Below are 25,195 nucleotides of genomic sequence, written 5' to 3'. Positions count from 1 at the left end.
GAAATATTTGGCGTCAGTTAGGTTTGTCTGTGAATGCATACTGTTGTGATGTTGGATGCTTGGACCAGTGGTATGTTGCAGTGATTTAATGAGTCCTGCTGCAGTCATGTCCTTCCCCCATCCCTCTTCCCTCCCATGGTTATGCTCTGTACTCCAGCCTGTCTCTTCCTCCCCTCCCCATGGCTAGCTGTGCTGTGCACTGGCCCTCCCTAAGTAGAGAAGGGGTTTATTTATAGTTGAGCTGAAAACCTACTTTAATTCTTGGTGTGTTTTCAAACTGGAGGCAGCGGTCACACAGGCTCTTTGATGGTTGATTTGGTGAAAGTAAAATTCTATAGGCTACCCTTGTTTAATGAATATTATTCTGGGCATCATTCTGGGCAACTGGGCAGCATTCTAATTTCGACACACTATTGGTTTCTACCTTTGTGATTTTGGGTCATTTTCCTAATATTTAATTATTAAGGAGTGTCAGGTAAGACATACTAGGAAAGATATTGGACTAGGACCTAGGTTAAATCAACTAATCAACCCATTAGCTTATTACATTATAGCCTTTGTCCTTTGTTTCTAGTGAAACCTCTTCAGAGAAAGGTCTCACACATTTTCTCTTTATCTGTGTCTTCTCCCCAGGTTGTGAGCCCATCACCTTGCGGTACCTGGAGTGGGGGAACCCAGAGTCCATCGTCCAGGTGGTGTTTGCCTGCCTGGGCATCCTAGTCACCTCCTTCGTCACTTTCATCTTCGTCCTGTTTCGAGACACGCCCGTGGTCAAGTCCTCCAGCCGTGAGCTCTGCTACATCATCCTGGCCGGCATCTTCCTGGGCTACATCTGCCCCTTCACCCTGATCGCCCGACCCACTGTGACCTCCTGCTACCTGCAGCGCCTCCTGGTGGGCCTCTCAGCCACCATGTGCTACTCAGCGTTAGTCACCAAGACCAACCGCATCGCACGCATCCTGGCAGGCAGCAAGAAGAAGATCTGTACCAGGAAGCCACGGTTTATGAGCGCCTGGGCCCAGGTGATCATATAGACTTATTCCTTAGTCTCTTTATTTGTATTAATCTGTTTGGTTTTGATTTTGGATGCGTTCGAAATGGCACCATATTCCCTACACAGTGTACTACTTTTGACCAAGGCCTTCTCAGGGCTCTAGGGCCTTCTCAGGGCTCTAGGGCATGCTCAGGGCTCTAGGGCCTTCTCAGGGCTCTAGGGCATGCTCAGGGCTCTGGGGCATGCTCAGGGCTCTGGGGCATGCTCAGGGCTCTAGGGCATGCTCAGGGCTCTAGGGCATGCTCAGGGCTCTAGGGCCTTCTCAGGGCTCTAGGGCATGCTCAGGGCTCTAGGGCATGCTCAGGGCTCTAGGGCATGCTCAGGGCTCTAGGGGATGCTCAGGGCTCCAGGGCATGCTCAGGGCTCTAGGGGATGCTCAGGGCTCTAGGGGATGCTCAGGGCTCTGGGGCATGCTCAGGGCTCTAGGGCATGCTCAGGGCTCTAGGGCATGCTCAGGGCTCTAGGGGATGCTCAGGGCTCTAGGGGATGCTCAGGGCTCTAGGGGATGCTCAGGGCTCTAGGGCATGCTCAGGGCTCTAGGGCATGCTCAGGGCTCTAGGGGATGCTCAGGGCTCTAGGGGATGCTCAGGGCTCTAGGGCATGCTCAGGGCTCTAGGGCATGCTCAGGGCTCTAGGGCATGCTCAGGGCTCTAGGGGATGCTCAGGGCTCTAGGGCATGCTCAGGGCTCTAGGGGATGCTCAGGGTTCCAGGGGATGCTCAGGGCTCTAGGGGATGCTCAGGGCTCTAGGGCATGCTCAGGGCTCTAGGGGATGCTCAGGGCTCTGGGGCATGCTCAGGGCTCTAGGGCATGCTCAGGGCTCTAGGGCATGCTCAGGGCTCTAGGGGATGCTCAGGGCTCTAGGGGATGCTCAGGGCTCTAGGGGATGCTCAGGGCTCTAGGGCATGCTCAGGGCTCTAGGGGATGCTCAGGGCTCTAGGGGATGCTCAGGGCTCTAGGGGATGCTCAGGGCTCTAGGGGATGCTCAGGGCTCTAGGGCATGCTCAGGGCTCTAGGGCATGCTCAGGGCTCTAGGGGATGCTCAGGGCTCTAGGGCATGCTCAGGGCTCTAGGGCATGCTCAGGGCTCTAGGGCATGCTCAGGGCTCTAGGGCATGCTCAGGGCTCTAGGGGATGCTCAGGGCTCTAGGGCATGCTCAGGGCTCTAGGGGATGCTCAGGGCTCTAGGGGATGCTCAGGGCTCTAGGGGATGCTCAGGGCTCTAGGGCATGCTCAGGGCTCTAGGGCATGCTCAGGGCTCTAGGGGATGCTCAGGGCTCTAGGGGATGCTCAGGGCTCTAGGGCATGCTCAGGGCTCTAGGGGATGCTCAGGGCTCTAGGCCATGCTCAGGGCTCTATGGCATGCTCAGGGCTCTAGGGGATGCTCAGGGCTCTAGGGCATGCTCAGGGCTCTAGGGCATGCTCAGGGCTCTAGGGCATGCTGAGGGCTCTAGGGCATGCTCAGGGCTCTAGGGGATGCTCAGGGCTCTAGGGCATGCTCAGGGCTCTAGGGGATGCTCAGGGCTCTAGGGCATGCTTAGGGCTCTAGGGCATGCTCAGGGCTCTAGGGCATGCTCAGGGCTCTAGGGGATGCTCAGGGCTCTAGGGCATGCTCAGGGCTCTAGGGGATGCCCAGGGCTCTAGGGTATGCTCAGGGCTCTAGGGCATGCTCAGGGCTCTAGGGCATGCTCAGGGCTCTAGGGCATGCTCAGGGCTCTAGGGCATGCTCAGGGCTCTAGGGCATGCTCAGGGCTCTAGGGGATGCTCAGGGCTCTAGGGCATGCTCAGGGCTCTGGTCAAAAGTAGAGTACTACAAGGAATATAATGTTATTTTAGGAGCATCATTTTTTAAATCTTTGGTGTGTCTGTGATCTTGAAAATCTGCATATAAAACCTGTCTTCTTCTTATTTTGTATAATCAGCTGGTGATCGCCGGCCTCCTGGTCAGTGTCCAGCTCACCCTGGAGGTTACTCTGATCATCCTGGAGCCGCCCATGCCCATCAAGTCCTACCCCAGCATCAGGGAGGTGTACCTCATCTGCAACACCAGTACACTGGGCATGGTGGCGCCGCTGGGCTACAACGGCCTGCTCATCCTGAGCTGCACCTACTACGCCTTCAAGACGCGCAACGTCCCGGCCAACTTCAACGAGGCCAAGTACATTGCCTTCACCATGTACACCACCTGTATAATCTGGCTGGCTTTTGTCCCCATCTACTTCGGCTCCAACTATAAGATCATCACCACGTCGTTCTCCGTGAGCCTGAGCGTCACCGTGGCGTTGGGCTGTATGTTCTCGCCCAAGATGTACATCATCCTCGCCAAGCCGGAGCGTAACGTGCGCAGCGCGTTCACCACCTCGGATGCCGTGCGCATGCACGTGGGCGACGGCACTTGCCGGAGCAACAGCCTGCTCAACATGTTCAAACGGAAGAAGAACTCTGAGAAGTAGGTTGATGTAATCCTGGGTCCGTATTCACAAAGAGTATCAGAGGAGTGTTGATTTAGCCTTTTAGATCATAATGAATAGGATTACACGGACAGGTGGGACCTGATCCTAGATCAGAATTTGTACTCTGAGACGCTTTGAGAGTACAGACCTTTCTCCTGAGGTACCACTGGGATGCTGATTTTTGTCTTACAGTAATTAACTCTCAGATTCTTTGTCCCACATGGCACCCTACACCCTATGTAGGTTAGTTCTCTACTTTTGACCAGGCCCCAAAGGTATTGCACTATGTAAGGAATATGGTGCCATTTGGGACACAGAGAGAGTATATTATGCCAGATCCAGGTCAAATGCTCAATTAAAAAACACCTTAACATTTGATCTGTTGCTGAATATAATGAAAACCAGCATACCTATGAGTACTATCAGGATACACAGCATAATGATTTATAGTATATTGGAAATACATTAATCTGAATAGATAAATAAAGATATACAATCCTCAGTAAGGTTTAGTTCAACCCAAAACGTCCCTATCAACATAGAATTGATCTGATTTTAACGTTCGTTTAAAAAAAATGTATTTTTACATGAACCAGAAATGCTGTTGTTGTCTTCACTTTTCTGAGTTCCTGTGAAAGAGCTAACAGCCATCTTTATTCTGTTTATAGTTCTAATGGAAAGTCTGTGTCATGGTCTGAACCAGGTGCAAGACATCATCCTCCAAAAGGGGAGCACAATTGGCACAGACTGTCTGTGCACGTGAAGAGACAGGAAGCAGGATGCTCCAATCAGATGGCTGTCATCAGACCCTTAACTAACACCTACCATAACACAGGCAGCAGCATGGCCATGGAGTTCTCTGACCTCAGCACCAAAACTCTGTACAACGTAGCCGAGGAGGATGAGTGCGACCTGGTCAGATACAACCCTCCCCTTAGTCCCCACATGATGGCCCACGGGCAGATAATGCCCTCCATCGGTGGGCCGATGAAAGAGGTGGATGAGGTGGTTGAATATTATCCCCCTGTTGAGCACATGCCCCTGCCACAGAGCAGAGTGATCCCCCAACAGAGGGTCATCACTGACCACCTACTGTTACAGTACAACAGTGATTTCATCATCCCTGAGCTCAATGATATGGACATGATCAGTCTGCCCGGCCCTGGCCCTATGGCTGGTGGGGGTGGTGGTGGTTTTGGGGGCCGGTCTGGGAGCAGTCATGGCAGGCCTGTGTACCACCAGGCTCATCTCATCCAGCAGCATGCAATCCTGCCCCTGCAACTAGACCTTGGCCCCTTTGATGACGAGGAACCCACCTCCACCATAGAGATAGAAGAGGAGGAGGAGATTGAGGAGGAGATTGAGGAGGAGGAGGAGATTGAGGAGGAGGAGGTAGAGGTGGAGGAGGAACAGTTTGGCCTCCTTCATGGATACATGTATGACAACGGCCTGATTCACGAAGAAGAAGAGGACGACGTTGTTCAGATCAAATCAGCCATGGAGGATTCTATGGCCCTGATGCCCCCCTCCCCGTTCCGTGATACAGCGAGCATGGGGAGCCCTTTCCACAACACCTCACCCGTGTCCGAGTCCATATTGTGCACCCCTCCGAACTACGCCTCCGTCATTCTGAAGGACTACAAAGAAAGCTCCTCAACTCTGTGAACGAGTACTGTAGATATAGTAGAATAATATAGAGCCATTTTGTAGCTGATGACTTGTAGCATCTTGTTTGTGTTCCATTCAGTGACCAGTAAGAAATGGCAACAATGTCTTGAATAAGTTAAGACTATATTAGTTGACTCATGAAATCTACGCGCAAAAGTGTTTGTGTTTACATGGAAAAAAGTGAGCAAAAACACACAAGACACACTTTTAAAAAGGTATTTTTGTTGTATAGTAAATATCATGGAGAAAAGACTGAAGGATTTAACCATCGCAAAATTCATTCCCATGTTTATGCAAGAGATGAAAAGCTTCGAACTTGCTGTAGGCTTTGTGCTTATTAGAAAAACAAAAAGATAAGATAGTCCTATCTATTCAAGTCATTTAAGTAGAAGTTATTCAGGGCACACTACAGTGTACATTTCAACATCATCAGGTATTACAATAATGATTGTGTTTGTTGCTTGTTTTCATGAAGGCAAACTTCCACCGCTTGAAATTAGATGGTTTATCAATTATAATGCTACCAGACTATCCCACCTGTAGTTCACACAAATATGTGTATAAATTATATATGCGCTGTGTAGGTCTGTGTTTACTAATAGAACAATAGCCTGTAAATGTAAAATATTCTAGATTAATGTGTTTTGTTGTTTTGCTCATATCAAGTGTGTATCATATTTTGAAAAAATAACAAAGATTTTTACCGCCTCTGTCCTCATCAGATAAAGTCAGAATGAACTTATGATACTGATACAATAACTACTGTAAGAATGTAGCAAACAAAACCAGAAGGATTTTCAAGTGCCATGTATCCTGTATGCTTCCATTTACACAAGATATATATTTTTTTTATGTCTCTCATTTCAATTGCAAGTTTGTATATTTTATAAACAGCCCTCTAAATCCATACTTGCAACAGTTTCTATTTAAGCAATAAGGCCCGAAGGGGTTTGTGGTATATGGCCAATATACCACGGCTAAGGGCTGTTCTTTAGCACGACGCAGCTCGGAGTGCCTGGACACAGCCCTTAGCCGTGGTATATTGGCCATATACCACAAACCCCTGAGGAGCCTTATTGCTGCTATTATAAACTGGTTACCAACCTAATTAGAAGAGTAAAAATACATGTTTTGTCATACCTGTGGTATACGGTCTGATATACCACAGCTTTCAGCCAATCAGCATTCAGGGCTTAAACCACCCAGTTTAGAATATAATATGATTGTCAAAAATGTAATAGAATGTCAATTGAATGTCATTAGTTTTGTGAATGAACTGTATGTAGTATCCATCCTATTTTTGGTAACGATTCAGATTAGTTTACTAAAGGCATTACTATGTAAAGTTTATTTAACAATTTATAAATGTGTTGTTTATTGTGACTGTTGGGTTTGTACAACATTATTCTTACTTTTCACAATTGTTAAGATCTCACTATATACAATGTAATAAACAATGGGTATTATCATCAGTAATATGAATAGGCTGTTTGATAGAAATGGCTTCATAGAGTTGAAAAGGTTTTCTGTTTAAAACATGTAATTAATAGAGCAGTGCAGAACAAAGTCATGGTCGTTAAGATTCTGAAAGATATATGTTTTGTTAGAATAAATTCAATCTTTTTTTCTTTTTTTTTTACACGTGTACCGAGTCATTCATTCATGACGCCTGTCTGTATTGGTCACACGCAGCAAAAAGAAAGTAGAGCCATTCTCTGGTTTATATCACGAGCCTACAACACGCCTGATGTTGCAGTTAATATTTGAACATGGCAGGGGGTTTAGTATATGCACAGAGTATACGTTTAAAGTGGTAATTGGAGAGCGAGGAGTTGGAATAACCAGCTTCGTCTCGCGTTACGTCCACATGCGCTTCAAGGAACGGAGTTGACTTAATTTCTCAGAACAAGAATAGACTGACGAGTTTCAGAAGAAAGTTATTTGTTTCTGGCCATTTTGAGCCTGTAATCGAAGCCACAAATGCGGATGCTCCAGATACTCAACTAGTCTAAAGAAGGCCAGTTTTATTGCTTCTTTAATCAGAACAGCTGTTTTCAGCTGTGCTAACATAATTGCAAACTGGTTTTCTAATGATCAATTAGACTTTTAAATTATAAACTTGGATTAGCTAACACAACGTGCCGTTGGAACACAGGAGTGATGGTTGCTGATAATGGGCCTCTGTACTCTGTCTATGTAGATATTCCATTAAAAATCAGCCGTTTCCAGCTACAATAGTCATTTACAACATTAACAATGTCTACACTGTTTGGGGTCACTGTATTTCTGATCAATTTGATGTTATTTTAAAATGGACAAAAAATTGTGACCCCAAACTTTTGAACAGTAGTGTAAATTTTTTCCTTGTACCATGTTCCCTTATGTCTGACTTTCAGGCCAATGTCAATGTTGACGAGGCAGGAGCATTCCTAGTGCAGCACATGCTGCAGATAGACAGAGTGCTGTCCAACAGAGACAATCAAAATGACAGCATCAACATGGGCCAGTCAGAAACAACATTTAAATGCTGCTAGCACCGCCCTGGAGACAATGGACTCAGAGGGCAGAGGGCTATATGGGGACTTGAACAGAGAGGGACAGCTGGGTAAAACTCATACCTGTACAGAAATATTTAATTTCAACAAATTTTCCCCACTGGATAAGGTGTCAGGAATGTCAGTTTATATCATTCTCATTTCAGACCCTTTCAGTACACTCCATCAACAGTACATGGGTATGGGGCGGTAGGTTGTCTGTGTGGGGTTTGTAATAAACACCTCTGTGGAGATGATTATGCTCATATACCTGGTAAAGCCACTGGTCCAATCAACAGGGTAATAAACAGACCAGCGGGACATACAGCCTGCTACACAGTCTCCTGGCTACAGCACCCCACTGTAACATACAGCCTGCTACACAGTCTCCTGGCTACAGCACCCCACTGTGACATACAGCCTGCTATACAGTCTCCTGGCTACAGCACCCCACTGTAACATACAGCCTGCTATACAGTCTCCTGGCTACAGCACCCCACTGTGACATACAGCCTGCTACACAGTCTCCTGGCTACAGCACCCCCCTGTGACATACAGCCTGCTACACAGTCTCCTGGCTACAGCACCCCACTGTGACATACAGCCTGCTACACAGTCTCCTGGCTACACACCCCAATGTGACATACAGCCTGCTACACAGTCTCCTGGCTACAGCACCCCACTGTGACATACAGCCTGCTATACAGTCTCCTGGCTACAGCACCCCACTGTGACATACAGCCTGCTATACAGTCTCCTGGCTACAGCACCCCACTGTGACATACAGCCTGCTATACAGTCTCCTGGCTACAGCACCCCACTGTGACATACAGCCTGCCACACAGTCTCCTGGCTACAGCACCCCACTGTGACATACAGCCTGCTACACAGTCTCCTGGCTACAGCACCCCACTGTGACATACAGCCTGCTATACAGTCTCCTGGCTACAGCACCCCACTGTGACATACAGCTTGCTACACAGTCTCCTGGCTACAGCACCCCCCTGTGACATACAGCCTGCTACACAGTCTCCTGGCTACAGCACCCCACTGTGACATACAGCCTGCTACACAGTCTCCTGGCTACAGCACCCCACTGTGACATACAGCCTGCTACACAGTCTCCTGGCTACAGCACCCCACTGTGACATACAGCCTGCTACACAGTCTCCTGGCTACAGCACCCCACTGTGACATACAGCCTGCTATACAGTCTCCTGGCTACAGCACCCCACTGTGACATACAGCCTGCTACACAGTCTCCTGGCTACAGCACCCCACTGTGACATACAGCCTGCTATACAGTCTCCTGGCTACAGCACCCCACTGTGACATACAGCCTGCCACACAGTCTCCTGGCTACAGCAACCCCACTGTGACATACAGCCTGCTACACAGTCTCCTGGCTACAGCACCCCACTGTGACATACAGCCTGCTATACAGTCTCCTGGCTACAGCACCCCACTGTGACATACAGCCTGCTATACAGTCTCCTGGCTACAGCACCCCACTGTGACATACAGCCTGCCACACAGTCTCCTGGCTACAGAACCCCACTGTGACATACAGCCTGCTACACAGTCTCCTGGCTACAGCACCCCACTGTGACATACAGCCTGCTATACAGTCTCCTGGCTACAGCACCCCACTGTGACATACAGCCTGCTACACAGTCTCCTGGCTACAGCACCCCCCTGTGACATACAGCCTGCTACACAGTCTCCTGGCTACAGCACCCCACTGTGACATACAGCCTGCTATACAGTCTCATGGCTACAGCACCCCACTGTGACATACAGCCTGCTACACAGTCTCCTGGCTACAGCACCCCACTGTGATATACAGCCTGCTATACAGTCTCCTGGCTACAGCACCCCACTGTGACATACAGCCTGCTACACAGTCTCCTGGCTACAGCACCCCACTGTGATAAACAGCCTGCTACACAGTCTCCTGGCTACAGCACCCCACTGTGACAGACATTCTAGTACACTCTTAGAAAAAATTGTTCCAAAAGGGTTCTTCGGCTGTACCCAACAGGAGAACCCTTTTTGGTTCCGGGGAGAACCAGTTTTGGTTCCACCTAGAACCCCTTTGGGTTCCATGTAGAACCCTCCGTGGTAAGGGTTCTACATGGAACCCAGAAGAGTTCTACCTTGAACCAAAAGGGTTCTACCTTTAACCAAAAAGGGTTCTTCAAAGAGTTATCCTATGGGGACAGCTGAATAACCATTTTAGGTTCTAGATAGCTCCTTTTTTTCTAAGTGTGTACAGTCTCCTGGCTACAGCACACCACCATGAAAGGGCTGACTGAGACAATAGAAATATAATGAATAGAATAGTTATTATATTTCTATGGCTGTGATACTCACTTTATACTAGAGGTGTCAAACTCATTCCATGGAGGGCCTAGTGTCTGCTGTTTTTTTTATTTCCCTTTCAATAAAATGGGTCCCCTGCGGGACGGTTGGGCTAAAGTAGGCTAATGCGATTAGCATGAGGTTGAAAGTAACAAGAACATTTCCCAGGACATAGACATATCTGATATTGGCAGAAAGCTTAAATTCTTGTTAATCTAACTGCACTGTCCAATTTACAGTAGCTATTACAGTGAAATAATACCATGCCATTGTTTGAGGAGAGTGCACAGTTTTGAACATGAAAGTTATTAGTTAAGATATTAGGCACATTTGGGCAGTCTTGATACAACATTTTGAACAGAAATGGAATGGTTCATTGGATCAGTCTAAGAGTTTGCACATACACTGCTGCCATCTGGTGGCCAAAATCTAAATTGCACCTGGGCTGGAATAATACATTATGGCCTTTGTCTTGTATTTCAAAGATGATGGTACAAAATAAATACAAACATTATTTTTCTTTGTATAATCTTTTACCAGATCTAATGTGTTATATTCTCCTACATTCCTTTCACATTTCCACAAACTTCAAAGTGTTTCCTTTCAAATGGCACCAAGAAAATGCATATCCTTGCTTCAGGGCCTGAGCTACGGGCAGTTAGATTTGGGTATGTCATTTTAGGCAAAAATTGAAAAAAAAGGTCAGATCCTTGAGAGGTTTTACATGAGTGACCCAATCTTGCTGTCTGACTAACATAAAAGTGAAACTGTGATATCCAAGAGTTTCATGAGGATAGACTAGAATTCCAAATGTTTGTCTGTCAGTCAGTCTTATAAAATAAACTGTAATAGCTTTTATAAGACTGACTGACATACAAACATTTTAGAATTCTATTCTATCCTTATGAAACTCTTGGATATTATTATTCTACTTCATCCCCAGATAGAGGAGACCTCTAAGACAAGGTTATTGTCAAACACTCACTCAGTGAACTTCCCAGCCACGCTATTACAGATAGAGGAAATAACTTTTAGCTTGGCATTCTCTCAACCAGCTTGACCTGGAAGGCTTTTCCAACAGTCTTGAAGGAGTTCCCACATATGCTGAGCACTTGTTGGCTGCTTTTCCTTCACTCTGTGGTCCAACTAATCCCAAACCATCTCCATTTGGTTGAGGTTGGGGGATTGTGGAGGCCAGGTCATCTGATGCAGCACTCCACCACTCTCCTTCTTGGTAAAATAGCCCTTACAAAGCCTGGAGGTGTGTTGGGTCATTGTCCTGTTGAAAAACAAATTATAGTCCCACTAAGCGCAATCTAGATGGGATGATGTATCACTGCAGAATGCTTTGGTAGCCATGCTGGTTGTGTGCCTTGAATTCTAAATAAATCAGACAGTGTCACCAGCAAAGCATCCCCACACCATAACACCTCCTCCTCCATGCTTTACGGTGGGAAATACACATGCGGAGATCATCCATTCATCCATATCGTGTCTCACAAAGACACAGCGGTTGGAACCAAAAATCTCAAATTTGGACTCCAAACCAAAGGACAAATTTCCACCGGTCTAATGTCTATTACTTGTGTTTCTTGGCCCAAGATAGTCTCTTCTTCTTATTGGTGTCCTTTAGTAGTGGTTTCTTTGCAGGAATTCGACCATGAAGGCCTGATTCACACAGTCTCCTCTGAAAATTTGATGTTGAGATGTGTCTGTTACTTGAACTCTGTGAAGCATTTATTTTGGCTGCAATTTCTGAGGCTGGTAAGTCGAATGAACTTATCCTCTGCAGCAGAGGTATCTCTGGGTCTTCCATTCCTGTGGCGGTCCTCATGGGAGCCAGTTCCATCATAGCGCTTGATGGTTTTTGCGACTGCACTTGAAGAAACTTTCAAAGTTCTTGAAATGTTCTGTATTGACTTACCTTCATGTCTTATAGTAATGATGGACTGTCATTTCGCTTTGCTATTTGAGCTGTTCTTGTCTTAATATGGACTTGGTCTTTTACCAAATAGGGCTATCTTCTGTATACCCCCCTACCTTGACACAACACAAATGATTGGCTCAAATGCATTAAGAAGGAAAGAAATTCGCAAATTAACTTTTATGAAGGCACCTGTTAATTGAAATGCATTCCAGGTGACTACCTCATGAAGCTGGTTGAGAGAATGTTAAGCGTGTGCAAAGCTGTCATCAAGGCAAAGGGTGGCTATTTGAAGAATCTCAAATATAAAATATATTTTGATTTGTTTAACACTTTTTTGGTTACTACATGATTCTATATGTGTTATTTCATAGTTTTGATATATTTACTATTATTCTGCAATGTAGAAAATAGTAAAAATAAAGAAAAACCCTTGAATGAGTGGGTGTTCTAAAACTTTTGACCGGTGGTGTAATTCTTACAAATAATGGATTTAAACAAGTTTATGTTTTGGGTTCTAATGGAATAAGACATTTGAACTAAGCCCATGAGGAATTTACAAGTTATACTCTTCAAGAATCAATGGGTATATCATTATTTTAAATGTGTCAGAGGAAACACCGTCCCCCTGGCGACCGTGTCAGCGTGCATTGTGCCCGACCCGCCATAAGAACCGCAAGAGCGCAATGGGACAAGGACATCCTGGCCGGCCAAACCCTTCCCTAAGCCGGACGACGTTGGGCCAATAGTGCGCCGCCTCATGGGTCTTCCGGTCGATACTTCGATACTTGACACAGCCAAGTATCGAACCCGGATCTGTAGTGACGCCGCTGCCCCACTCGGGAGGCCTTATGTATGTCTGCTTGCATTCATTTCCCAGTTCGGAGTGATTCTTTTCCCACGCATTGTATTTTGTTGTTTATTAATTGAATATTACTTTAAAAATAAAAGTGAAACCTTGACCCTTATATTTGCTGGCATGTCGTAATTTAGAGACGGGTTATTTTTACCACATATCTGTTCTTTGCTATGCTGTAGTTTTACTTTGCTGTGTCCTCAGACTCTTCATTGTGCGTCTAGGGATCTGTTCTATATACGCTATGGGCTGCTGTGCTATACACTGACTACACTCTATAGCACTCAGCCACATTCAGGTTTCTGTCTCTATAACATATTGGCTGGTTTCCCGACAAAGGTTAAGCCTGCTCCTGGACTAAAAAGCCCTTTCAATGAAGATGCCCCACTAAGCATGTTTTTAATCCAGGACTGGGCTTAATCTGTGTCCAGGAAACCGAACCTATATGTTCAGATTAACTTCATCTTGAAAACTGTGAATCTGACAGCACCCTAATAGCTGATACTGTATATTACTGTATATTAACCATGGCCAGGTTTGGTGCAGCACGACAGTCATGATAATGGTCATCCATTGCGTTTTTAGTTTACCTCCTGTGGTAATTAATTGTGCCTGAGGGAAAGTGACTGAGAAGAAGGAACACAACTTCTAAATATGGATTTACGTCCTAGATACAGGAGAGACCTAGATTCAGGAATCAAGCTGAGATGTTGCCCCAAATACTGTTACACTGTGGACAAACACATAATATCTCATTAATACCACATGAATAACTTTTCCATTATTGATTATATGCTCAGAAATGTGACATTCTGAATTAAAGACCCTTTATTCAAATCAAATCTAATTGTATTTGTCACATGCTTCGTAAATAACAGGTGTAGACTAACAGTGAAATGCTTACTTACGGTCCCTTCCCAACAACGCAGAAAGAATAATAGAAAAATAATAACACGAAGAATAAATACACAATGAGTAATGATAACTAGGTTATATACACGGAGTCCCTTTCCCGAGTCGATGTGCATGGATAAAAGGTAATTGAGGTAATTATGTAAAGGACATATAGATAGGGATAAAGTGACTAGGCAACAGGATAGATAATAAACAGTAGCAGCATATGTGATGAGTCAAAGGAGTTAGTACAAAAAGGATCAATGCAGATAGTCCGGGTAGCTATTTGGTTAACTATTTCACTAACTATTTAGCAGTCTTACGGCTTGGAGGTAGAAGCTGTTCAGAATCCTGTTGGTCCCAAACTTGGTGCATCTGTACTGCCTACTGTGCGGTAGCAGAGAGAACAGTCTATGACTTGGGTGGCTAGAGTCTATGACAATTTTTAGGCCTTCCTCTGACACCGCCGGCTATAAAGGTCCTGGATGGCAGTGAGCTTGGCTCCAATGATGTACTGGGCCGTATGCACCACGCTCTATAGCGCCTTGCGGTCCAATGCCAAGCAGTTGCCATGCTAAGGGTGATGCAGCCAGTCAAGATGCTCTCGATGGTGCAGCTTTCCGTAAAACGGCCACTATCCACAGCAGTGCCATCCCCACCACAAATTCAACCCGTTCTAACGCTTTTTCAATTCCCCTCTTTTCATTCACTCTTTCTCGGGGACTAATTCTATTGACCTTTTCTGCTACAATGTTATAAAGAATTCTGATGAGCCAAACTGTTTATTGAATTGGGAAGCATGCGTAGTAGCTAGCACCAGATACTACTTTATGTTGTTTTTTGAATTGCCACTGAAGGTCTGCAATACTGGTATCATCCCAGCCCTACTATTGACCAGGGCCCATAGGGTAGTGCACTATCTTGGGAATACGAAGCAGACACACTTTCTGTTATCTGGCTATTCTTTCGTACTGCATGCTGTGCACCAATCAATAGGCTTTAGCTGAAACTGCTCTGTCGTTTGTTACATACTTTAGTCTGACACTGACATCATTGAAGTCGTTTGTGGTGACGAGGGGCAAGAGGGGTGTTCTACAAAACAAAGTCATCAGCGATTGGATAATCTCTAACCAATCAGATTACCAAAACCAATGCCCGAATTTTAAAACTGCTGCTTTACCCAAGTGTGCTCTGGCTCTGGCCCAACCCATCGGTTTCTGGACCAATCAGGCCCCAAATCTGTTCGCATTCGGTGAAGAGTCGTGGGAAGTACTCAGATCCAGACTCAACGCAGAGAAGAAATTAACGTCTGTGGGCGTGGCATAGTGTTTGGCCAGAGCAAGGAGTGTGTGTAGCCAGGCAACCATAATCAGTGGTGTAAATTACTTAAGTAAAAATAGTATTTTTGGGGGGTATCTGTACTTTACTATTTATATTTTTGGCAACTTTTACTTTTACTTCACTACATTCCAAAAGAGAATAATGTACTTTGTACTCCATACATTTTCCCTGACACCCAAAAGTACTTGTTACATTTTGACAGGAAAATTGTCCAATTCACACACTTATCAAAAGAACATCCCTGGTCATCCCTATGCATCTGATCTGGCAGACTCACTCAACACAAATGCTTCGTTTGTAAATTATGTCTGAGGGTTGGAGTGTGCATCTGGCTATCCGTCAATAAAAAATACAATGAAATTGTGCTGTCTGGTTTGCTTAATGAAAGGAATTTGAAATTATTTATACTTTTACTTTTGATACTTAAGTATTTTTAAAACCAAATACTTTAGACTTTTACTCAAGTAGTATTTTACTGGGTGACTTTTACTTTTACTTGAGTCATTTTCTATTAATTAAGGTATCTTTACTTTTACTCAAGTATGACAATTTAGTACTTCTTCGACCACTGATCATAATATATTGAGATTTCAGTGTTTTGATATTCATAGAGAACATAACACTAAACCCCTCATGATCCATGTGTCACTGTCCATGGTGCTGATTTCTATACACTCAGACCTAAAACACTCTGTCGGTCCTCAGTAGGAGAGAGGGTAAGGATGAGGAGAGAGGGATGGGGTAAGGATGAGGAGAAAGGGTAAGGATGAGGAGAGAGATTAAAACCCTGTGTTCAATATTTCTGATAGATATTACCAATTGTCCCTTTTCTGTGAGAGTGACTGCTGGGTAGCAATGTTGGTAAATTGTGCCATCTAGTGTATCTTTTCCATAGCCTGAGTGCCAGGCTGTATGTGCTATCATGCCAACTCCTTCTCACTCACATGCCAAACATTGGCTTTAGCAATGGAGTTGGCAAGAACATCTACAAGGCGACCAGGCTATCTTTTTTACACTGAACCCCTCATGATCCATGTGTCACTGTCCATGGTGCTGATTTCTATACACTCAGACCTAAAACACTCTGTCGGTCCTCTACAGGGGGACCAGGCCATCTGTTTTACACTCTGAACTCATAGGTAATAGCTATTAGCCACCTCCAGTAGCAATATTTGACCAATGAAAAAAATATATAATGAATTCTCTCATGAGTAATTGTCTGTTTTTATGTTAAATAGTGTTTCATACTTATAAAAAAAACAACGCCGATAACAATGAAACAACAATATATTTTTTCTTCCACTGCATGTCTCTGAACATCAGTAAAATGCTCCTCTGGTAATGAGATGCAGACACAACAGAGCCAGGTGGTAGGAATTTGTCACTTTTATCCCCCCCCCCCTCACACACACTTTTTTTTATTTTTATTAACAACAAATCGATACAAAAAGTACCTGGGGAAACACAAGCATATATAAAGAATATACCAAGGACAATTGGGCTTGGGGCGGGGCTAGGGGAGGGGCTAGGGTGTACAATATCACATGACACAAGGACCTTAAGGGACATACATACACTTATAATTCTAACAGCTTTTTTGTTGGCAGAGTATTTAATTGTCTTAAAATATAGTTCATTTTCTTTTTGCATGGTAATAAAATGTGGTGATTTGTTTCGAAATTTACATTTGTGAATATGAAATTTTGCCAAAAGAATGATGAAATGAACATCATAAAATTGTTTCAACTTATTTCTATCATAAGTATAGAATCCAAGCAGCACATCTCTCCATACTAGTGTAAAATCTTTATAAATGTGTTCAATTATATATCTACTGATGTCTTGTTACAGATTCCTTACATGAATACAAAGCTAAAAAAGATGCAACACTGTTTCTGGGTGGTCATTACAAAAAGTATAATTTATATTTTTATTTTACTTCTTCATATAGTGGTTGGCAGGATAATATTTATAAATATTTTTTAAAGAAACTTCCTTAATTTTGTTAATAAGTAGGAATGTAGGTACATCCAAACTTTTTCCCAACAGATATTATCAATTAAACCATTTCAATTAGGTATACATCCAACATCCTGTTGAAACAAGGCTTGTTAAACTCTTTTGTTGTTGGACCAAAAGAAAAACAAACCTTTCCCTGAGGGTCAGGTCTTGACACGTTCCTGAATAATAAAGCAACACCTGAGGGAATGGCATCTAAAACAATTGCAAAATCTTTAGGTGTTACAGGGACCTTGTAAAGTGATAAGAATTCCTTATAACTAAGTAAAAGACCCTCGGAATTTACAAGTTGGCTCACCAATAGGATATTATTTCGGAACCAATATTTTAAAAATAAAGCAGTATTTTTATACAATATGGCCCGATTATTCCATATATAATATCTGTGTGGGGAAAATTATGCTCATAACTTAAGGACCATGACAAGAAATCCTGCCTGAATTTGTCACTTTACTTATGGTATAACTGGTCCGTGGCACGCCAATGGTATGCGATTTTGTGATATTTTTAATGATGGGCCACAGAGTTTCTAAACCCAGAGTTGCAACATCGCAAGACTTCCGGGAACGCAAAACAGACCAAACAGACGTGGACGTTGTTTGGGGTTTGAGAGAAATGAAACATTCTTTCGTAGTTTTCTCGAAACCTAAAGTCACAACCTGGATTCGAAACAATGTCTGAAGTAGTTGAACATTTTATTACTCCAACCTCCTAAAGGTGACCAACCAATTTTCGTCAAAAACAACTTTATATCGAAGGTGTGCTTTTGATTTGACGGCCAGCACATGCGCAGTACGGCGCGAGACGACCGTTAGACCCGATGACATGTTTGTACGCATGAGCCTACTTATCCGACGTCGCCATGACATCGCCTACAAGTGTGATCGTAGATTTCAGTTTTAGGCTTTCTTCATACTGTACTGTCTTTGAATGAGCGCTTTGTGACTTTGTCTAGTAAGCTCGATGGACAACACAATTGACGAATGTTGAAGGTTACTATCTTATTCAGTGATTCATAATTGTTTTCCAACATAGGTTTCCAAAAATACAGATTTATTTAGATTTTTACTTTACTGGCTCCAATGTGTAGCCTACATCCGTGTTGCTGCCTCTACCGCGCAGACTCGTCACTGCGGTTCACTGCGTTTCCGTGTTAGCTGGGCTGGCTAGCTGATAGTGGCTGTCGTCAGGAGATCCGACGATCGACTCCGACTGGATATTGTATCGATGGATAAAACAAATATTTTTCGACAATGCATTAATGTTCATAAACTGTGTACTTGTGAATGATGCTATGGAAAGTGCGGTGACTACACCGTCCGTAACATGCGATATAATCAAAACAAGATATTAGCCAAGTGTGCGTCTTTAGAGCAGCTTACGTTATCTAGGTAACTGTTACCGCTATATAACATTTATGGTGGCTTCGTTGATCCATTTTTTGTGTTTTGTCCTCGTCTGTATTGGTGGAAAATGAAGAAGTTCAATATCAGAAAAGTGCTGGACGGCTTGACTGCTTCTTCTTCATCTGGCACTGCATCTCCACAACCAGGAACTAATCAAAACGATGTGATCCAAGAGACGCTACAATCGGAGCATTTCCAGCTCTGCAAGGTGGGCTACGGTCAACTAAGCCGGCGACGATTGTTTTGCTGGGAATCATTGACGATAACAGCGCGTGATTTCTAAAACGTTGGCGTCAGTTATCTGTGTGGCAATAGTAGTTTGTATTTTTGTTATTTGTGTCTATGCTGATATTGCATTGGTGTAGATCTTGTAGCTAGGGGGGTAGCCATCTAGTTAGCTACTAGTGTTGCTAGTTGTCAAACCAGCAGAGAAATGTATTGCTAATCAACTGACTGCCTCCCACGGTCCCCGTTTCTGATATTGCCATTTGCCATAGCTTCATCCCACCGCTGCCTAACTAGTTAGCTAAATGACGCCAGGCCAGTGACTGTTAGTGTCCACAACAGCCAGCCATAATTAAATCTGAATAATCCAGTTTCTCTGGATTATAAATAGACAGCTAGGTCATCCAGACATTGGCTAGCTAGCTAACAAACTACAGCAGCTGTCCAGTGATCTGACAGTGAGAGAACTTAGCTTGTTGTCAAGATAGCTACCTTACTAGAAATCTTTGGCTTTTTTGGTTCAGAGAAAAAGTGACACACTCAGCTAGATATTGATTTAAACTGATCATAAATCGTTGGTATTTAGGCGAAGATTAATGCCTCTCAATGTTGGACAGTTTCCTGGTTATATAAAACATGAGATGACATAACCGTACTTAACTATGTCTGTAAAAGAGTGGATCTGGATGTAATCTAGCAGCTAGCTAATGCAGATTGTGTTTTCCTCTTTCCTCCAGACTGTGCGCCATGGGTTCCCCTACCAGCCCTCCTCCATGGCCTTTGACCCTGTGCAAAAAATTCTGGCCATCGGGACTCAGAGCGGAGCTGTGAGACTGTATCCTTTTCTCTTTTAATAGGAAGGAAACTAAACAGCCAATATTGACAGTCCCAGTGCAGTGGCCGAAGCAATACAGATGATTGATTTAGGACCAATTTCCCAGACAACAGCGTAAGTCTTGGTTTAGTCCTTGACTTAAAAGCATGCTCAATGGAGATTCTATGTTGGTAGAGTTGATATGACCTTATATTGGCTTCTATGTAAGATCATCATATACAGTTAATGGAGGAAATTGTGGTTATAGAGGATCACACACTATTACTATCTGTATGTCTGAGCATATATATGAGCATATATAGCTCAGTTGTATAGCTATATATTAGCAGGTTGTATAGCTCGTTTGGTAGGGCATGGCGCTTACAACACAAGGATTGTGGGTTATATTCCCGGGGTTATTATACAAAAATGCAGGCATGACTCTGTCGCTTTGGATAAAAGCTTCTACTAAATTGCATATTATTCTATTATACAAAACATTAAGACCACCTGCTCTTTCCATGACATAGCTTTCACCTGGATTTACCTGTTCAGTCTATGATCCCTTATTGATGTCACTTGTTAAATCCTCTTCAATCAGTGTAGATGAAAGGGAGAAGACAGGTTAAAGAATGATGTTTAAGCCTTGAGACATGGGTTGTGCATGTGTGCCATTCAGAGGGTGATTGGGGCAAGACAAAATATTTAAGTGCCTTTGAATGGGGTATGGTAGTAGGTGCCAGGCGCACCGGTATGATTGTGTCAAGAACTGCAACGCTGCTGAGTTTTTCATGCTCAACAGTTTCCTGTGTGTATCAATAATGGTCCTCCACCCAAAGGACATCCAGCCAACTTGACACAACTGTGGGAAGCATTGGAGTGAACATTGGCCAGGATCCCTGTGGAACGCTTTCAACACCTTGTAGAGTCCATTCCCTGACAAATTGAGGCTGTTCTGAGGGCAAGAGCCCTGACAAATTGAGGCTGTTCTGAGGGCAAGAGCCCTGACAAATTGAGGCTGTTCTGAGGGCAAAAGCCCTGACAAATTGAGGCTGTTCTGAGGGCAAAAGCCCTGACAAATTGAGGCTGTTCTGAGGGCAAAAGGGGGTGCAACTCAACATTAGGAAGATTTTCCTACTGTTTTGTACACACAGTGTGTATATAAGCTACATTTGAATCTTGGTAAGTTGACCAGCGCTGACCTTGTGTTTAGCCAAGCTTTAAGCTGGTAGTTAGCATAGCTTGAGGGCGATAGCTATCTGCAGCTGGTAGTTAGCATAGCTTGAGGGCGATAGCTATCTGCAGCTGGTAGTTAGCATAGCTTGAGGGCGATAGCTATCTGCAGCTGGTTAGCATAGCTTGAGGGCGATAGCTATCTGCAGCTGGTTAGCATAGCTTGAGGGCGATAGCTATCTGCAGCTGGTTAGAATAGCTTGGGGGATAGCTATCTGCAGCTGGTTAGAATAGCTTGGGGGATAGCTATCTGCAGCTGGTTAGAATAGCTTGGGGAATAGCTATCTGCAGCTGGTTAGAATAGCTTCGGGGATAGCTATCTGCAGCTGGTTAGCAGCCTATCTAATGTTAGCTAGCTGATATTTCTCTGTCAAATCACAGTTATGCCAAGGTAGCAAGAACCAGTGTCTGGAATGTGTTTAATGAGACACTTGTTCGACAACACCTTGCTACTTGTTTGCGGTATCAAATAATATAGCTTGCTAGCTAGTGTAACCAACTCACTGTCACCAACAGCACCAGGCACAGTCTCACGTTTGACAGCCTGCGGTAGTGTTGGATGTAATCAATATCCTGGCCATCTGATTGTTGAAGAACTTTACGGATGGCCATTTTCACGAGAGTAGCTATTTAATTTCCCGATCCATATGTGCACTGCACATCAAGCTACTGCCAAAGACACCGTGTTGTCTGGGGATCGTTTTGCATTGCACAGTGCGCCGGGTGGACTGGGTATGCACATTTTTGACCGGTCCATTGGTCCTCCTAAGGAGAGGTCTCCACCTGCCTTTGGCACCGAGACATGCAAAGCGAACTCGCCCAGTCTTTTCCCAGAAAACACAGCGCCACCACGTGTTGATAGGCAAAAGGGGGCATGAATTGACGAGGTAATTGTAATCCAGCCCTAAGGGGCAGTTGACTTTTAAACTCGGCTTGGGTAAATTTATGACTTTGAAGGTCATGCAAACGCATGGCACCAGTTTACATCGTTCCCAGAACATGTCGTTCTCTGTACTTTAGAAAATGTGTATTTCATTGTTCCTTCTTGGTCTGGTGATTATTGTAAAATATGTGTCCCCAATGACTTACCTGCTTAAATAATAATAATAATATGATGATAATAATATCAGTGATCTATAGAGATGGTGATCTACCATATATCAGTGATCTATAGGGATGGGTGATCGACCATATATCAGTGATCTATAGGGATGGGTGATCTACCATATATCAGTGATCTATAAGGATGGGTGATCTACCATATATCAGTGATCTATAGTAATGGGTGATCTACCATATATCAGTGATCTATAGTAATGGGTGATCTACCATATATCAGTGTTCTATAGGGATGGGTGATCGACCATATATCAGTGATCTATAGGGATGGGTGATCTACCATATATCAGTGATCTATAAGGATGGGTGATCTACCATATATCAGTGATCTATAGGGATGGGTGATCTACCATATCAGTGATCTATAGGGATGGGTGATCTACCATATATCAGTGTTCTATAGGGATGGGTGATCTACCATATATCAGTGTTCTATAGGGATGGGTGATCTACCATATATCAGTGTTCTATAGGGATGGGTGATCTACCATATATCAGTGTTCTATAGGGATGGGTGATCTACCATATATCAGTGTTCTATAGGGATGGGTGATCTACCATATATCAGTGTTCTATAGGGATGGGTGATCTACCATATATCAGTGTTCTATAGGGATGGGTGATCTACCATATATCAGTGTTCTATAGGGATGGGGTGATATACAGTGCATTCGGAAAGTATTCAGGCCCTTAACTTTTTCAACATTGTTACGTTGTAACCCCTTTTTCTAAAATTGATTTAAATTGTTTTTTTCCCCCCATCAATCTAAACACAAACCCCATAATGACAAAGCAAAAACATGTTTTTAGAAATGCTTGCAAAAAAAAAAAAAAACTGATATCACATTTACATAAATATTCAGACACTTTATTCAGTACTTTGTTGAAGCACCTTTGGCAGCGTATGATAGTCCGAGCTTGGCACACCTATATTTAGGGAGTTTCTCCGATTCTTCTCTGCAGATCATCTCAAGCTCTGCCAGGTTGGATGGGGAGTGTCGCTGCACAGCTATTTTCAGGTCTCTCCAGTGATGCTCGATCGGGTTCAATTCCGGGCTCTGGCTGGGCCACTCAGGGACGTTCAGAGACTTGTCCCGAAGCCACTCCTGTGTGGTCTTTGCTGTGTGCTTAGGGTCGTTGTCCTGTTGGAAGCTGAACCTTCGCCCCAGTCTGAGGTCCTGAGTGCTCTGGAGCAGGTTTTCATCAAGGATCTCTCTGTACTTTGCTCCTTTCATCTTTCCCTTGATTCTGACTAGTCTCCCAGTCACTGCCGCTGAAAAACATCTCCACAGCATGATGCTGCCTCCACCATGCTTCACCGTAGGGATGGTGCCAGTTTCCTCCAGACGTGACACTTGGCATTCAGGCCAAAGAGTTCAATCTTGGTTTCATCAGACCAGAGAATCTTGTACTTTAGGTGGCGAACTCCAAGCTGGCTTTCATGTGCCTTTTACTGAGGAGTGGCGTCCGTCTGGCCACTCTACTATAAAGGCCTGATTGGTGGAGTGCTACAAGGATGGTTGTCCTTCTGAAAGTTTCTCCCATCGCCACAGAGGAACTCTGGAGCTCTGTCAGAGTGACCATTGGGTTCTTGATCACCTACCTGACCAAGGTCCTTCTCCCCCAATTGCTCAGTTTGTCCGGGGGGCTAGCTTTAGGAAGAGTCTTGGTGGTTCCAAACTACTTCCCTTTAAGAATGATTGAGGCCACTGTGTTCTTGGGGACTTTTAATGCTGCAGAAATGTTTTGGTACCCTTCCCCAGATCTGATCCCCACATCTCAAGGTTGATCAATGGAAACAGGATGCACCTGACCTCAATTTAAAGTCTCATATCAAAAGGGTCTGCATACTTATGTAAATAAGGTATTGCTGTTTAAAAAAAAAAAAAAAAAAATACATTTGCACACAATTTTCTGTTTTTGTGGGGTAATGTGATTAGATAGTGCATTCAGAAAGTATTTTTTAATCTATGCTTATGGATTCTGCGTTCTGACTCCTAAACTTGGAATAGTGTTAATTATCAGGTATCCTATTGAAATATTGAGTGCTATAGTCTAGGGTCTACACCAGAAGTGAATGGTTATCTGTAGGAGGAATGTATATGGTGGAGGCAATTAAGCTTGGAATGTACTGAGTGAAGGAAAGATGATCACATGTTGGCAGGCACTGATAAGGGTGGAGAGATGTGGTTTAGTGAGGAAGCTGTATGACCCAATGGGTGAATAAACTTGGTTTAAGCTTTACTAATCATATCCTAGTCCTTTAAGGACGTTATTGTTTGGTTATAAGCCAACTCCTAAAGAAGTTGACCTGCCGAAGATCCTTGCAGGATCTAAAGGTTGTTTGTTTATTAATAAAGGTACGTGGTGGAGCTTATGAGTGTGTGGGCTCTATTTCTTTTATACTTCCTAAAGAACACCCACACAGACAGTAATAATGGGGCAGCGGGTAGCCTAGTGGTTAGAGCCTAGTGGTTAGAGCGTTGGGCCAGTAAACAAAAGGTTGCTGGATCGAATCCCCGAGCTGACAAGGTACAAATCTGTTCTTCCGCTGAACAAGGCACTATTTCCCGGTAGGCTGTCATTGTAAATAAGAATTTGTTCTTAACTGACTTGCCTAGTTAAATAAAATAATAATGTCAGCTGTTTTTTCACCCGCACGCAATTGCTAATAACTGCCTGACTATATGTGACAAAGTAAAAATCTAAGGCCTGCACCAGACCCTAACCTGCAAATGAAAAGAAATGTGCTGCACGACACCCTGTTTTTCTCCCCAATTTCGTGGTATTCAATTGGTAGTTACAGTTTAATCGCTGCAACTCCCGTACGGACTCGAGAGAGGCGAAGGTCGAGAGCCGTGCGTCCTCCGAAACACAACCCAACTAAGCCGCACTGCTTCTTGACACAATTTCCACTTAAACTGGAAGCCAGCTGCACCAATGTGTCGGAGTAAACGCCGTACACCTGGCGACCATGTCAGCGTGCACTGCGCCCGGCCAGCCACAGAAGTTGCTAGTGCGCAATGGGACAAGGACATCCTTGCCAGCCAAACACTCCCCTAACACTCCCCTAACCTAATGATGCTGGGCCAAATGTGCGCCGTCCTATGGGTCTCCCGGTTGCGGCTGGCTGCGACAGAGCCTTGACTCGAACCCATAATCTCTAGTGGCACAGCTAGCACTGCGATGCAGTGCCTTAGACCGCTGTGCCACTCGGCAGACCCGGCAAGCCTTTTTAGATAGGCCTATGATTCTTCTATAATTTCAGACATTTTGGTAGGCTATTTGTAGTCAAC

General features: G+C 44.2%; 2 protein-coding genes across 8 annotated transcripts in view; both read left to right on the top strand.

The window, feature by feature from the left end:
* The window catches only part of LOC129813161 (metabotropic glutamate receptor 1-like), a 37,922-nt gene extending 31,110 nt beyond the window's left edge, over positions 1 to 6,812 (top strand). For 2 of the 3 annotated variants that reach the window (XM_055865409.1, XM_055865407.1), the window contains exons 8-10: positions 634 to 1,022; positions 2,975 to 3,501; positions 4,174 to 6,812. In XM_055865409.1, coding sequence (XP_055721384.1) covers positions 634 to 1,022; positions 2,975 to 3,501; positions 4,174 to 5,170 — 1,913 coding nt within the window. In that variant the 3' untranslated portion in view covers positions 5,171 to 6,812. The remainder of the gene's footprint in view (positions 1 to 633; positions 1,023 to 2,974; positions 3,502 to 4,173) is intronic. The other variant, XM_055865410.1, reaches the window with a different exon arrangement.
* Positions 6,813 to 18,002: 11,190 nt separating this feature from the next.
* LOC129813163 (syntaxin-binding protein 5-like) overlaps positions 18,003 to 25,195 on the top strand; it is a 51,844-nt gene continuing 44,651 nt past the window's right edge. For 2 of the 5 annotated variants that reach the window (XM_055865417.1, XM_055865419.1), the window contains exons 1-2: positions 18,003 to 18,716; positions 19,471 to 19,568. In XM_055865417.1, the coding sequence (XP_055721392.1) occupies positions 18,576 to 18,716; positions 19,471 to 19,568 (239 nt within the window). In that variant the 5' untranslated portion in view covers positions 18,003 to 18,575. The remainder of the gene's footprint in view (positions 18,717 to 19,470; positions 19,569 to 25,195) is intronic. The other 3 variants (XM_055865414.1, XM_055865415.1, XM_055865416.1) reach the window with 3 other exon arrangements.

Source organism: Salvelinus fontinalis, chromosome 16, assembly GCF_029448725.1.
Source record: "Salvelinus fontinalis isolate EN_2023a chromosome 16, ASM2944872v1, whole genome shotgun sequence".
In the NCBI taxonomy this organism is placed as follows: Eukaryota; Metazoa; Chordata; class Actinopteri; order Salmoniformes; family Salmonidae; genus Salvelinus; species Salvelinus fontinalis.
Note: the sequence above shows the minus strand (reverse complement) of the source record. Positions and strands in the feature narration are given on the sequence as shown.